We start from the raw sequence: 12793 nt of genomic DNA, 5'->3' as shown, positions 1-12793 counted from the left end.
CCTGCTACTTATTCCTGCGTCTTTTGGGATCTTACAAAGCTTCAAACGACGCGTCGACTATTAAATCAGTCGTCGACGATTTTGATAGTCGACGTAATCGTGACTAGTCGACAAATCGTGGCAGCCCTAGACACAACACAGACACAAAAGGAAATCTTCTACATTGTTTTGCTGTTCACACAAGTTCTAATGCTACCCTTTGTTTCTGGAAGGAGACGATTTTCTGTCCAGTATTAAAGTTCAAAGAACAGGGTATCCGTCTCCAGTGGGCTGCTAAACAAGTTTACCAGAAAAATCAGACCCACGGTCATGTTGTGTCACTTTGAGTGATTAGTCAGCAGCAATAACAGGGAATGACAAACTGACAGACTTTGGATATAAAACAAACAATTTAAACATTTAGAAGTTAAACATCTTCTCGGATTCCTTTTGCTGCACATGTCTATGTATGTATTTGCTGTACAGTGTCATTTGTTTGGAACATTAATCTTGATGTATACATAAACATTTGATTTGAAAAACGTGTTTAAAAATGAACACTGACACAATTAAACACAACACTGGTGCACGGTGACTGCAAACAGAAGCAGCTGCTTGTATCCTCCTGTGGATACAAACCAGCAAGAACTCATCAGATCTCTGTCACTTACCATTAATGAAGTTTGGCTTTTATTAATAAACAGAGAGCACGGATATCTATGGAAGAAATATAGTATCATCAGAATTCAAGTATTTTTAGACATTGAATTTATGACACTGAATTTTTATCCTCCAAATTTCCCTGCAAAAATATTCACCTGCAAAAATTCACCTGAAAAAAATTCACCTGCAAAAATTCAACTGCAAAAGTGATGAACTTTAATGACCCAAGCCAGAGCAATCAGCACCAGATCGAGTCGAGTGGCTCTCAGCCAATTAAATTACGCTGTTTGATCACATGACACCGTTAGCCAGCAGCGTGTCTCCTAAAAGAGAGCTGTTTAAAGGTGAGTGATTAAGTTTTTCTCCTAAATAGAGATCATTACAGAACGCCTAGTCCTACTTAAAATCCCATTTATTATTATTATTTTTTTTATCATCTACTCGAACTAAGGAAAACGTTTGACTAACTCAAAGACAATTTCCACGCCTCCCCTGCCTGACTGCAGAGGCAGTTTTGAATTTAGGAGCGCCAAGATGGCAGCGGCAAACCCTGGCGGCTCTCCGGTGAGTATATATATATATTTTTTTATCTTCAAGTTTGTCTTTTGAAACCTTAATTTTATTTAAATCCGTTGCTCACGTATAAAGTACACAGACGGGGTCTTTGCTCAACTCGTCTGAGGCGTGTCTCACTAAGCGCTACATGCTAGCATCCTGCTAACCGAGCTACCCTTTACATGCTGTGCTTTAGAAAATAGGATACTCGTTAAAAAAAAATACTCCGCAGATATTGATTGATAGATAGACGAACACTGCAAATATAATGTTGGAAACGAGAACGGCCTTTAGTGAAGGGGTAAAATACACCATGAATAAAGCCATAGAGTGAATGGCTGCCATGGTTGCAGAACAGCCTGATTTAATGACAAGAATGGGGAAGAGTGAGGTGAAGTGAACCACAGCCACAAAACACGGTCAGACAAGGCGGCAAAAGGGCAGTGATCTGTCCGTCAGTATGAAGTTGGTGTGTGCTTTGGTGAACAAAAACTCCAGACTGGTAGCAGGAAGATGGGAGACTCGTGTTTCACTGGAATAGTGGTGAATTAAAACATCCTTTGTTGGGGACATTTCGGTGTAAATGCATCCATACAGGCAAGACAGAGGCAGACCAGACAGTGAAGAAAACAAGGCAAACATTAGAAATATAAAAACGGAAATATAGGATGAGTCGGGGATGAGTTCCTGCCCCAAGTGGAGGAGTTCAAGTATCTCGGGGTCTTGTTCGCGAGTGATGGGAGAAGGGAGCCGGAGATCGACAGACGGATTGGGGCTGCAGCTGCAGTAATGCGGACGCTGCACCGGTCCGTCGTGGTGAAGAGGGAGCTGAGTGTAAAAGCGAAGCTCTCAATTTACCGGTCGATCTACGTCCCTACCCTCACCTATGGCCTTTACATGACTAACGTCCCCTCTTCTCCCTACCTCACATTAGCCCCCATCTTTCTTCCAGGTGGAAAAGACCCGTCACCTTCTGGGAGTGGCGGCTCCCGTGGGAACAGCTCCCACCACCAAGTCCCTGAGTGAGTCTCTGTCCCCCAGCGTGAGCTCCAGCACTCTGTCCACGTCCACCTCCGCCTCCTCGCAGATCTCCAGCACCACCTTTGAAAGCGTGAGAAGGAGCTGGCCACCAAGGTGAGAAAAACGTGGGCTTAGTGGGCGTTCTTGTTGCTGCCTTCTTCCTTCTCTGCTCGGTCTTGTTCCTGTTGTGTTGTAGTGCCTGCGCCTTCTGACACACACCTTCAATACTGAATACAAGCAGCTGGTGAACAGCATCAGTGACTGCAAGGTGAGAAATAATACAAAGAAATAAAAAAATAGCCTTTCTGTGTCACATCAGGGAGTTCCTATATTGACGTCTACCTCATCCTGCTGTTGTTTCACTTCAGCTTTCTCTCATCTCACCGATCGGACGTGATCCATCCGTGACGAGCTTCAGCAGTGCCACCCTCACCCCTTCCTCTACCTGCCCCTCTCTCTCGGACTCGCGCTGTGGCTCCATGGGCCAGAAGTAAACATATTTTTAGGAACATTGACCTCGATCTGCAAACGGTTATTGACAGGTTATCCATTTGATTCTAACTTGGTGTGATTTGTGTTAAAGGACCCCTGAGAACAGCTCACGTGCCTCCAGTCCCTCCTGCTCAGACTGTGAAAACTTCCCGATGGTTCCCACTCTGGAGACCTCCTACCTTGCGCGGGCTGCAAAGAACGAGTTCCTGAACTTGGTGCCTGATATTGAAGAAATGCGACCAGGGTGAGTAATGCCATATTAACCCAAATACTGTCACTATGACATGTGTCTCACAGACCAAATGTAAGTCGACACTCATGTTCTCTAGTTCAAGCAGAAATGATGTGGATCGATTCAAATTCCTGAGCCTGGATGATTTCAGCTGGAAACAAACCAACTCTGCTTCTTCCTCAGATAATTCAATTCAATTTTATTTATATAGCGCCAAATCACAACAAAAGTCGCCTCAAGGCGCTTCATAGATACAGAGAAAAACCCAACAATCATATGACCCCCTATGAGCAAGCACTTTGGCGACAGTGGGAAGGAAAAACTCCCTTTTAACAGGAAGAAACCTCCAGCAGAACCAGGCTCAGGGAGGGGCGGGACCATCTTCTGCGACCGGTTGGGGTGAGAGAAGGAAGATGGGATAAAGACATGCTGTGGAAGAGAGACAGAGGTTAATAACAGATATGATTCAATGCAGAGAGGTCTATTAATACATAGTGAGTGAGAAAGGTGACTGGAAAGGAAAAACTCAATGCATCATGGGAATCCCCGGCAGCCTACGTCTATTGCAGCATAACTAAGGGAGGATTCAGGGTCACCTGGTCCAGCCCTAACTATATGCTTTAGCAAAAAGGAAAGTTTTAAGCCTAATCTTAAAAGTAGAGATAGTGTCTGTCTCCTGAATCCAAACTGGAAGCTGGTTCCACAGAAGAGGGGCCTGAAAACTGAAGGCTCTCCCTCCCATTCTACTTTTAAATACTCTAGGAACAACAAGTAGGCCTGCAGAGCGAGAGCGAAGTGCTCTAATAGGGTGATATGGTACTACAAGGTCATTAAGATAAGATGGGGCCTGATTATTTAAGACCTTGTATGTGAGGAGCAGGATTTTGAATTCAATTCTGGATTTAACAGGAGAAATCTGCTCTCTCTTTCTAGTCCCTGTCAGGACTCTTGCTGCAGCATTTTGGATTAGCTGAAGGCTTTTCAGTGAGTTTTTTGGACATCCTGATAATAATGAATTACAGTCGTCCAGCCTGGAAGTAATAAATGGTAAATGCCCTGTATTTATATAGCGCTTTACTAGTCCCTAAGGACCCCAAAGCGCTTTACATATCCAGTCATCCACCCATTCACACACACATTCACACAATAAATGCATGAACTAGTTTTTCAGCGTCACTCTGAGACAGGATATTTCTAATTTTAGAGATGTTGCGCAAATGGAAGAACGCAGTCTTACATATTTGTTTAATATGTGCGTTGAAGGACATGTCCTGGTCAAAAATGACTCCAAGGTTCCTCACAGCGTTACTGGAAGCCAAGGTAATGCCATCCAGAGTAAGAATCTGGTTAGATACCATATTTCTAAACTTTTCAGGGACGAGTACAATAACCTCAGTTTGATCTGAATTAAGAAGCAGAAAGTTAGCGGCCATCCAGGTCTTTAAGTCTTTAAGACATTCCTGCAGTGTAACTCATTGGTGTGTGTTATCTGGCTTCATGGACAGATAGAGCTGGGTGTCATCTGCATAGCAGTGAAAATTTATGCTATGTCTTCTAATGATGCTGCCTAGGGGAAACATGTATAATGTAAACAGAATTGGTCCTAGCACTGAACCCTGTGGAACTCCATAATTAACCTCAGTGTGTGAAGAGGACTCTCCATTTACATGCACAAATTGGAGTCTATTAGATAGATATGTCACAAACCAAACTGTACACTGGTAAACTGTTACAATAAAAAAGACCGTAATTTTCTTTACTCTTCTTTATTTATGTAACTTTTGTTTTCACTGGCAATTTAGTATTAGGTTAGGACAAAAAACAAATTAGGAAGGTTAAAGACAGAACATTACTAGATTGTGGTTTTAATTAAAATGTAGCCTTTGACAATGCTGAACACATGAGAAGCTACTTTAAGGCATATCACCCAATTTGTAATATTGCTAAACATTTCTTAAGGCAGACGAGTCATGCTGGCTGGGTCAGTGTCATTTTTGTTGTAATTGATGTCTGGTTTGTTCTGTTCCCTAGTGATGGGTAGGGATGGGTACCAGTATCCGGTGTTCTGACATAATCCTTGAAATAGTAATAACACAGTATCCTCAGCAAAGATGAATTAAACAAGTTTTATTTTAATGGAAGTTTACTTCAAGTCTTCAGATTTTTACTGTCTTTTATTTGATTACTTTAAAGTATATGATTACATTAGAGTAATTAAATAAAGACAGTTTTGATGGAGCTCCTGAGCCAGCCCAAGCTCTCTATGAAGACGAGGAAAAACTCCCCTGGGGGGGCCAGACTGACGGGAAGAAACCTCGGGAAAGCCCATTCAAAGAGAGATCCCCTTTCCTGGGATGGCTGGGGGGGGGTTACAGGAATTCCAAAACACTGAAATTTAAAGTGGGCCAATTAAAAAAAATTATTTCCTGAAAAAAAGAAAGGTAATTCATACATCACACATAAATGATAACGTCTGAATTGTGTGTGTTTGTGTGTGTGTGTGTGATAGGCTTATCTCAGCCAAGTGTGATGCTGTAGCTCCTCCAGCGTCGGCCGCGTCTCCGGGACTTTGGTTAAACACGCGTCCAAGAAATCCCGGCAGTCTGGAAAGAAAGGAAAGAGAAAAAACATGAAGATGATAGTTCCAGTGGTCCAAGCCATCAGTCAGTCTTGAAGTGTGACGTTTTCTTACTTTTGGACAGATGTCTTTTGAATTTCAGGCGCTTTTTGAGGAAGCTCGTGGTGTTAAAGTCCCCGGCATGAAGCGCTTCGTACAGAACCACTCCCATTTGCCATACCGTGGTGGGTCCACACCTGTAGCAACTGCGCCCGTACCACTCGGGAGGGGAGTAAATTTCTGTACCTAATAAACAGACACAATTGCAATTTCTTCTAAAACAAAAGGCGAAAATTGTGACATCTGTGAAGAGCAAGAGCAGAATATGTTACCATAGAAGACGCGGTACTGCGACTGCTCCTTAACAAAGCAGCTCAGTCCAAAGTCGATGATACGAACACGCGGTACATCTGAGCCGGTCTCAATTAGAATGTTCTCACTCTTGATGTCCCGGTGAAAGATGTGTTTATCCTCCAGGTGCTTCGCAGCATCAACCAGCTGCTTCAGAATGACCTGGAAATAGAGCAGGGCGATATGACCAAAAATATTTATCACGATATACATTTGAAAAGTTGTGATAACGATATAACTGACGATATAACTGACACTAGACAAAATACTTTACAACGCCACAACTTTATTAGTGCAAAAAACCCCATAAATGTATTTTCACTTAAACAAGCAGCTGTTTTTTTATGTGCATTAAAGTTATATAAAAATGTAACAGTGCAAATGCAAATTCCTCGCTGACAGTTTAACCAAAAGGCATTTCCAGTGGAAATTGGCCGACATATCCTCAGCATAACCATGTAAAATATCCACAAAGCTTAAAAAGAGGTTATACACACACAATACGGTAATATCACGTTGAGGTGCAGTACGTATCACTCCGCGAGGCGCCTGCCTACGATAGCCGTAATGCTCCGACAATCCATCGAGCGGTGCGGCTTTGTAGCTTAGCAAAGTCGCCGTGTACATAAAATCGTTTTGAGGTCAGTAAACACAACCAGAATTCATACATAAGGCACACGGGATTATAAGGGGCACTGTCGAGTTTCAGAAAAATCAAAGGATTGATTTTAAGTGTGCCGTATTTTCCAAACAACACGGTAATAACGGCGGCCCGCTAGCATGCGCTACCAAAAATCGTGCTTTGTTGTGTATCTGACGGACGAAAGCTAAACCAGTTCCACACCACTAAAGTTGCAGCATTTTTACAAACCAGTTCTGGTTCATCCGTTTCATTCAACGATCCACTTTTGCTCTTCTCTTTCTGCGTCACCGCCATCTGCGTATGTAAACATAGGCACTGCGCATGCGCGTTTTACCTATTCTAGCGCGATATTTCATTTTCCTATCGTTGCCCAAAATTACACCGGTATTACCGTGAATGGTATGATATAGCCCAGCCCTACCTGGAAACGATGAAAAAGACAATAATCAATCAATGGGTTAATGTTTCTCTAATACTCTGTGCTTTGATTGAATGATGTACAGTCTAAGACTCTTCTAAGGCAAGTCAACTTGCCTTGGCCTTGTCCTCTGGCAAAAATCCTCCATTTTCTTCTATGTATTTATCCAGGTCCACAGCGGGGACAGGTCTCTCCATCACCAGGATCAGCTCTCTGCCAAAGTCAAACCACTCCAACAGAGACACTGGGGCTGATGTTTCCACTGATCCATCTGCTTCAGCTGCAAGCTTCAGCATGATGGCAACTTCCACTGACACATTCTTCCCGTTATCATCCTGAAATATTTCAACAAAGTGGATGATGAGGCACAGACGTTCCACAGGTGAACGCTGCATGCAATCCACTAATGTAAAAACAATTCAAGTCTTGCACATTTACCTTCACTTTGCAGTACACTTTCCCCTTTGGGATGTGTTTGATGGTCACCTAAAAGACACAGGGCATTGATGAGCATTTCCTCAGTATGACATCATTAAAGGTGTAAAACAGCATACATCTCAGCTTACGATATTATCCCTTATCTGCATTACTGCCTGTCTTACTACCACCATCTGAACACTTACTGGTAAATGATCCTTTATGCGGTAGCCAGCAAACACTGCTCCACAGCCTCCTTCTCCAAGCCGGTGCTCCTCCACGTATCTTGCTTGGAAGTCACCTAAACAGACAAACACAAATTGGGTTTTACTACAGCTGTCACACAAATTACTCTCTGCTGTACCCTAAATGTTCATTTTGCTCTTCACCTGAATATAAAAGCTAAGCTGCTTGCTACTTACGTTTCTGTTCAGCCACTGACTTTTTGGCAACGGTTTTGGTTTTGTCCTGGTCCACGTTCTTTTTCTTAGGTGGGTCCCTGGTGTCTCCCGCAGCTTTCCTTTTGCCAGCCTTTTTGTTTTTACTGCAGCTCTCTGAAATCTCTATGCTGCAGTCTGCAGATGTGGAAAACACCAAAAGCACATCAGCTTATTAGATAATAGACACAAATATCTCCCAAACACTAATATCTTCAAACTAGCAACCAGATGTACACTTAATCTACCCCTCACTCAACTAATTAGCCTACCTTTACCAGTGTCCAACCAGGAAGATGCCTGCCCCTTGTCACCGCTCACATGCTCAAGAAGTTTACGCTTTTTTGCTGTATTGGTTGTCCCCGCTTCATCTTGTTGGACCTTTCGCTTGACTCCCCCGACCACATGAGCATCTGAGCTGGTGGAAGGACCAGCCTGCTCAGTGACCCTCCTTCTTTTTATGGGGGTCGTTTTTTCAGGACTGGCCTTTCTTTTAGCCATCCTGCTCTTACAATCTATAAACAACAACAACACATTAGTGAAAAAGAGCGCTCGACATCAGGACTAGAAGGATTTTGATGTCATTGAATTTTAAATTAGTATTGCTTACAATATAATAACAAGTTTATCCTTTTGATAAAAAACACACCAACACCATACTAGGTCTACTAAGTCTAGATACTGATGACACTTGTTGCTCTGTTTTCACTGCTCAGTCCAAGAATAAACTTGTCACATTATTTTACCAAAAGACAAAGTGCCCCAGTAACCTTTCTTTGATTAGACATGTTGCACTCAGGTTAGTTTCAATCAAAACCAGGATTTAAATCCTCTAAAAATGAATCATTTTATACACAGAGCCTCAACATTGTTAGAAATGTACATTCTGTTATTTAGGGGATTTTATTTTTTACTTACTTTGATCTCCTGGATCTTTCTTATCTGCCTCAGTCGTAACTTTTCTTGTTTCCTTTTTCATCTTAATTTTTAAAATAGAAAATGTCACCTTAATGAGTGAATAGTCCTTCAAATGTCTGGATGCTTGACTTTTCTAACTAAGCTGTATAAGTCAGTTCTGTAAGTGAGCTTTAAAAGTAAACTCCGGAGTCTATGGCAACACAACATTAGAACCTTGCCTTTTAGTGACATCACTAAAAGGCAAGTAGTTTAAAGAAAAACACTCTGGCATTTCATATAATTCAGTAATTTCACATTAAACTTTCTTTCATTATCCTTTCATTATTTGTTTAAAGACTTGATGTGTGGATGCTACTATGAAGACTTCTAGTTGAGCAAACACTAATAAACACTGACTAGTTTATCTGAGATAAAATATAACACTTTTTTATTAAGTCAGTGTTAACTCTGTTTTTTTCTGTTAGGATCATTCAATAGTATCAGAAGAGAAAAGAAAAGTATGTTTTGTTTTGTTTTTTTTCTTCAAGATCTGTTCACATGTACTTAGCAAGAGTGAGTACACAGCGTTAAAAAATGGTACTTAGTGTAGTGAGGAAGGCGAAAAGCAAAGAGAGCATATGAAGGTAATATTGAAGAAGGCGCAGTTTTGAAGTGGTGAAAGGCAAAGGCATGAGTGCAAGCGTAATAAAAGGTAATAGGAGAGATGTCGAGCAGGCGGAGGACTTGGCTGGAGCAGGAAAAGGCAAAAGGGGAAACGCGAGTGCACGTCTGAAACTTCTTCACTGTCAGTGAATCCTAATTCTTAAGACTAACTAAGAAGAATAAATCTATGTATGAATGTCGTTTTGAGCACATCTCCTCTTTCTACTGATCAATTCTTCCACCTAGTGGATAGATGATAGTATTGCAGCTTGTCTCGTCACCTGTTGTGTGTTTTGTGTGCTCCAGAACCTGCGTCCTGTTGGAGTACTGTACGTAAAACACACAAACACTGGAGTGAACACAGCTGCTGAACATCTCTATATTCATAACTTCTTCCTGTTATCTCATATCTGTCTCCCTTCATCTGTGTAGGAACGGTGTACAGATGTATGAGTATGTCACTCCTGCTCCTCCACCTAACACCTCCACTCCAAACTAAGTTTGCTCGGCTGCTTTGGTTCACTGATCTGCAAGTATCTGTCATTTGTTTGCAGATGTCTGCAGGAATTATTGTAATGATCCATTAATGGTGCCTGATTTCATTCAGTTTTACAGCTTGTCTCGTGTTTTTGAACTGCTTCCCTCACAGTTGTACACAGTGCTAACATGTGCTCTTACTCTGTGTTTTATTCCTGAAGAAAAAGAAAGTGCCCAGCCCAGCAGGATGAAGATGGGCCATACGTCAAGAAGCCTCCAAATGCCTTCATGCTCTATCTCAAAGAGCAGAGGCCAAAGGTCATTGCTGAACTCAACATCCCTGGAAATGCAGCCGTAAATGCAGTGGTGGGACAGAGAGTAAGTGTGTAACTCTGCATACATTTATGCATCTGTTAATGTTGTCTGCTCATGTTTTTGCATGTGTCCCAGCTGTCCTGTAGTTATGTGTAGTAGCAGTGCTCACAGTGTGTTCTTATGATCTTCTGTCCACAGTGGAAGTCGCTTTCAAACGACCAGAAAGCCAGATATTTCAAGCAGGCTGAAACAGAAAGACAGAATCATGCCAAAGAGCATCCAGCCTGGTCGACCAAAGAAAACTATGTATGTCCAACAATAATTTCATTATAGACGATTGGACTGATTTCAATTGAATTAAACTGTTACTCCTGTTATTTCAACATCTGTCTTTGTGTAAATAAATGAAAAAACAAACAAAAGATGCTTCTGTCATAAGTTACAGCAGGATGAAACAACCTTCATGTAGTTCTTGTTTTTAACACTGCAAACCTTCTTTAGTTCTTTTGTTTCCTTTCATATTCAGCACACATCTGTCAGTGTCCACTAACTGTCAGGGAAAAGCCAGATAAAAACACTGTGGGGTCTTTTGGGACACGTGCTCGTTGGGTTTACTCATAGATATCAGAAATGATCTGTTCTGTATTCAAAGGATACACGAAGGACGTTTGTATTAAATGCAATATAGCGACTGATCATATGCTGCTTTCTTTGGGGGCTTTTCACCACCATGTTACACAAATCCAGTTTCTAACTGAAAAGAAAATCCTTCACCATTTTCTAATCAAATTCCCTGGTTTCCCATGTCAGAGATGTCATGGCTGAAAGGATCATCGCATATTGAGCTCAAAGCTAAACTTTTGTGTAGGGCCTCTTTCCATGTTGCACCATTCATTTTAAAAAGTCCTGGTAACAAGAGACAGAGGTGACTTGATGTATTACAGTTACTTCCCAATTTACAGAAATGATGTGACTTCTGACATTTTCCTAGCAGGAAATGTGCTACTGTGGGACACTGAAAGAATAAACAGCAAGGCACGTTTTGTTTTAATAACTTTTCTTTACTTCATTTGTATGAACTAGGTTTACCTTACAAAATCTTATACTGTATATAATGTTTTATGTTTAATTCATGTCAATGTCAGCTCGTGTTTACTCGGGTGAGCAGTACCGGCCCACAAAGAGAATGCTCTTGGTGGGTTTATGTCAGATGAAGAAGATGAAGTGATGGTCAAAGAACATTTCAAAGCCCACACTGAGAAGTTGTTCAGAAAAAGAAGTTGAACCTGACCAAGATGAAATCCAAAATTGGGAATTAATTGTTTTATTGTATTATTTTTAATGTCACATATGGTGCTGTGTAATCCGTGTATGTATTATGTGTCTCTGCTGATGTGTTTCATGCCTCACTTTCATTTTACTGTAATTAGGCTAGTTTTAAGTTTCTTGAGTATTCTGATAAGGATACTGTGTAGTATGATTTGCAAATGAAGAGGAATCAATTAGTCTTAAATTAATTGACTAAGAGAAATGAAGCGTTGGAAGAATGTTATGTTGATGACTATGAGGTTTCTGGGGTTTATTCAATAGAGCAACAACTGTGTGGGATCTTTATACAAATTCTTATATTCTATTTAGAGCTTGCTTTAAAGTATGTTAGCAAAAAAACAGCGCACGCATTCGTTTTCACGATTTTTGTTCTTCTTTAGTCATTGGGTCTTTTTAGGTGGTACCTCCAGGTACCACAAGGGGGGATGTGGTGGATTTTTGTGTGATATGTATAACTATACACTATATATCTATGTGCACTGAACATATATATTTTAACTTTCATGTAGAGTCTTAAGCACAAGACATTTTGCTTCACCATGGTTTATTAAGGTGGTGCAGTAACAGGGCAGTTAATGCTGCTGAGAGTTCTCCTGCATAACTCGCTCTCCAGCTAACTAACCTTCCCTAACGTCTTTCATGCAGCACATGTCTGTATCTATTTTTTCTACTCTTTTACAGAGCATCTTTTTGAGTGTCTTGATTTTAATTTGATCTAAAAGGGTTGGATCTCCACATCGTTGGTGGAAGAAGATTATCAGGATGGCTTCAAAATTTGCGACTACAGCCCCTCTTCTGTGGAACCAGCTTCCAGTTTGGATTCGGGAGACAGACACTATCTCTACTTTCAAGATTAGGCTTAAAACGTTCCTCTTTGGTAAAGTATATATTTAGGGCTGGACCAGGTGACCTTGAATCCTCCCTTAGTTATGCTGCAATAGATGTAGGCTGCCGGGGATTCCCATGATGCATTGAGTTTTTCCTTTCCAGTCACCTTTCTCACTCAGTATGAGTTAACAGACCTCTCTGCATTGAATCATATCTGTTATTAACCTCTGTCTCTCTTCCACAGCATGTCTTTATCCTGTCTTCCTTCTCTTACCCCAACCGGTTGCAGCAGATGGCCCCGCCCCTCCCTGAGCCTGGTTCTGCTGGAGGTTTCTTCCTGTTAAAAGGGAGTTTTTCCTTCCCACTGTCGCCCAAGTGCTTGCTCATAGGGGGTCATATGATTGTTGGGTTGTTCTCTGTATCTATGAAGCACCTTGAGGCGACTTTTGTTGTGATTTGG

General features: G+C 41.4%; 3 protein-coding genes across 9 annotated transcripts in view; 2 read left to right on the top strand and 1 right to left on the bottom strand.

The window, feature by feature from the left end:
- The window catches only part of LOC147322655 (kinesin-like protein KIF1B), a 55445-nt gene extending 52816 nt beyond the window's left edge, over positions 1-2629 (top strand). Inside the window, exons 1-3 of one of the 2 annotated variants that reach the window (XR_015131110.1) lie at positions 936-986; positions 1149-1206; positions 2150-2213. Coding sequence is in view for 1 of the 2 variants with exons in the window: in XM_086307116.1 (XP_086163242.1) it covers positions 1149-1206; positions 2150-2335 (244 nt within the window). In the remaining variant the exon portion in view is untranslated. Of the gene's footprint in view, positions 1-935; positions 987-1148; positions 1207-2149 lie in introns of those variants that run through there. The other variant, XM_086307116.1, reaches the window with a different exon arrangement.
- Positions 2630-2809: 180 nt separating this feature from the next.
- Positions 2810-10872, top strand: LOC147322653 (transcription factor 7-like 1-B). Of its 6 annotated transcripts, XM_086307182.1 has the most exons (6): positions 2824-2953; positions 3875-3988; positions 7141-7352; positions 9817-9913; positions 10083-10239; positions 10375-10872. In XM_086307182.1, exons 3-6 carry the CDS (start codon positions 7328-7330, stop codon positions 10507-10509), a joined length of 414 nt encoding a protein of 137 aa, XP_086163308.1. In that variant the 5' UTR covers positions 2824-2953; positions 3875-3988; positions 7141-7327; the 3' UTR covers positions 10510-10872. The 6 variants fall into 6 exon arrangements, 5 of the variants coding, with proteins under 5 accessions (XP_086163305.1, XP_086163308.1, XP_086163309.1 ...); XM_086307179.1 differs by lacking the exon at positions 3875-3988 and having other exon boundaries at positions 2810-2953; XM_086307183.1 differs by lacking the exon at positions 2824-2953 and having other exon boundaries at positions 3644-3925.
- Positions 3124-8961, bottom strand: LOC147322654 (serine/threonine-protein kinase pim-1-like). Its single transcript, XM_086307083.1, has 9 exons — positions 8743-8961; positions 8097-8339; positions 7810-7962; positions 7594-7688; positions 7409-7456; positions 7087-7305; positions 5891-6071; positions 5634-5804; positions 3124-5544 (listed from the first exon to the last, which is right to left on the bottom strand). The coding sequence occupies exons 1-9, from the start codon at positions 8801-8803 to the stop codon at positions 5453-5455; spliced, it is 1263 nt and encodes a 420-aa protein (XP_086163209.1). The 5' UTR covers positions 8804-8961; the 3' UTR covers positions 3124-5452.
- Positions 10873-12793: the final 1921 nt, after the last annotated feature.

The sequence above is a fragment of the Aulonocara sp. 'chitande type north' Nkhata Bay genome, linkage group LG9, assembly GCF_057382095.1.
Source record: "Aulonocara sp. 'chitande type north' Nkhata Bay isolate Kocher_YH1m ecotype deep benthic linkage group LG9, A_spYH_male_GT1.1, whole genome shotgun sequence".
Lineage (NCBI taxonomy): Eukaryota > Metazoa > Chordata > Actinopteri > Cichliformes > Cichlidae > Aulonocara > Aulonocara sp. 'chitande type north' Nkhata Bay.
Note: the sequence above shows the minus strand (reverse complement) of the source record. Positions and strands in the feature narration are given on the sequence as shown.

Excerpts from the sequence above, each read along its gene's own strand:
- LOC147322653 (XM_086307179.1), top strand. The coding sequence starts at position 7,328 with ATGATGAGGCACAGACGTTCCACAG. Across the intron at positions 7,353-9,816 it reads GAGGCACAGACGTTCCACAG|GAACGGTGTACAGATGTATG; the intron begins GTGAACGCTGCA and ends TCATCTGTGTAG. Across the intron at positions 9,914-10,082 it reads CTGCTTTGGTTCACTGATCT|AAAAAGAAAGTGCCCAGCCC; the intron begins GCAAGTATCTGT and ends TTATTCCTGAAG.
- LOC147322654 (XM_086307083.1), bottom strand. The coding sequence starts at position 8,803 with ATGAAAAAGGAAACAAGAAAAGTTACGACTGAGGCAGATAAGAAAGAT. Across the intron at positions 7,457-7,593 it reads GCATAAAGGATCATTTACCA|GTGACCATCAAACACATCCC; the intron begins GTAAGTGTTCAG and ends TGTGTCTTTTAG. Across the intron at positions 7,306-7,408 it reads AAGTGTACTGCAAAGTGAAG|GATGATAACGGGAAGAATGT; the intron begins GTAAATGTGCAA and ends GAAATATTTCAG.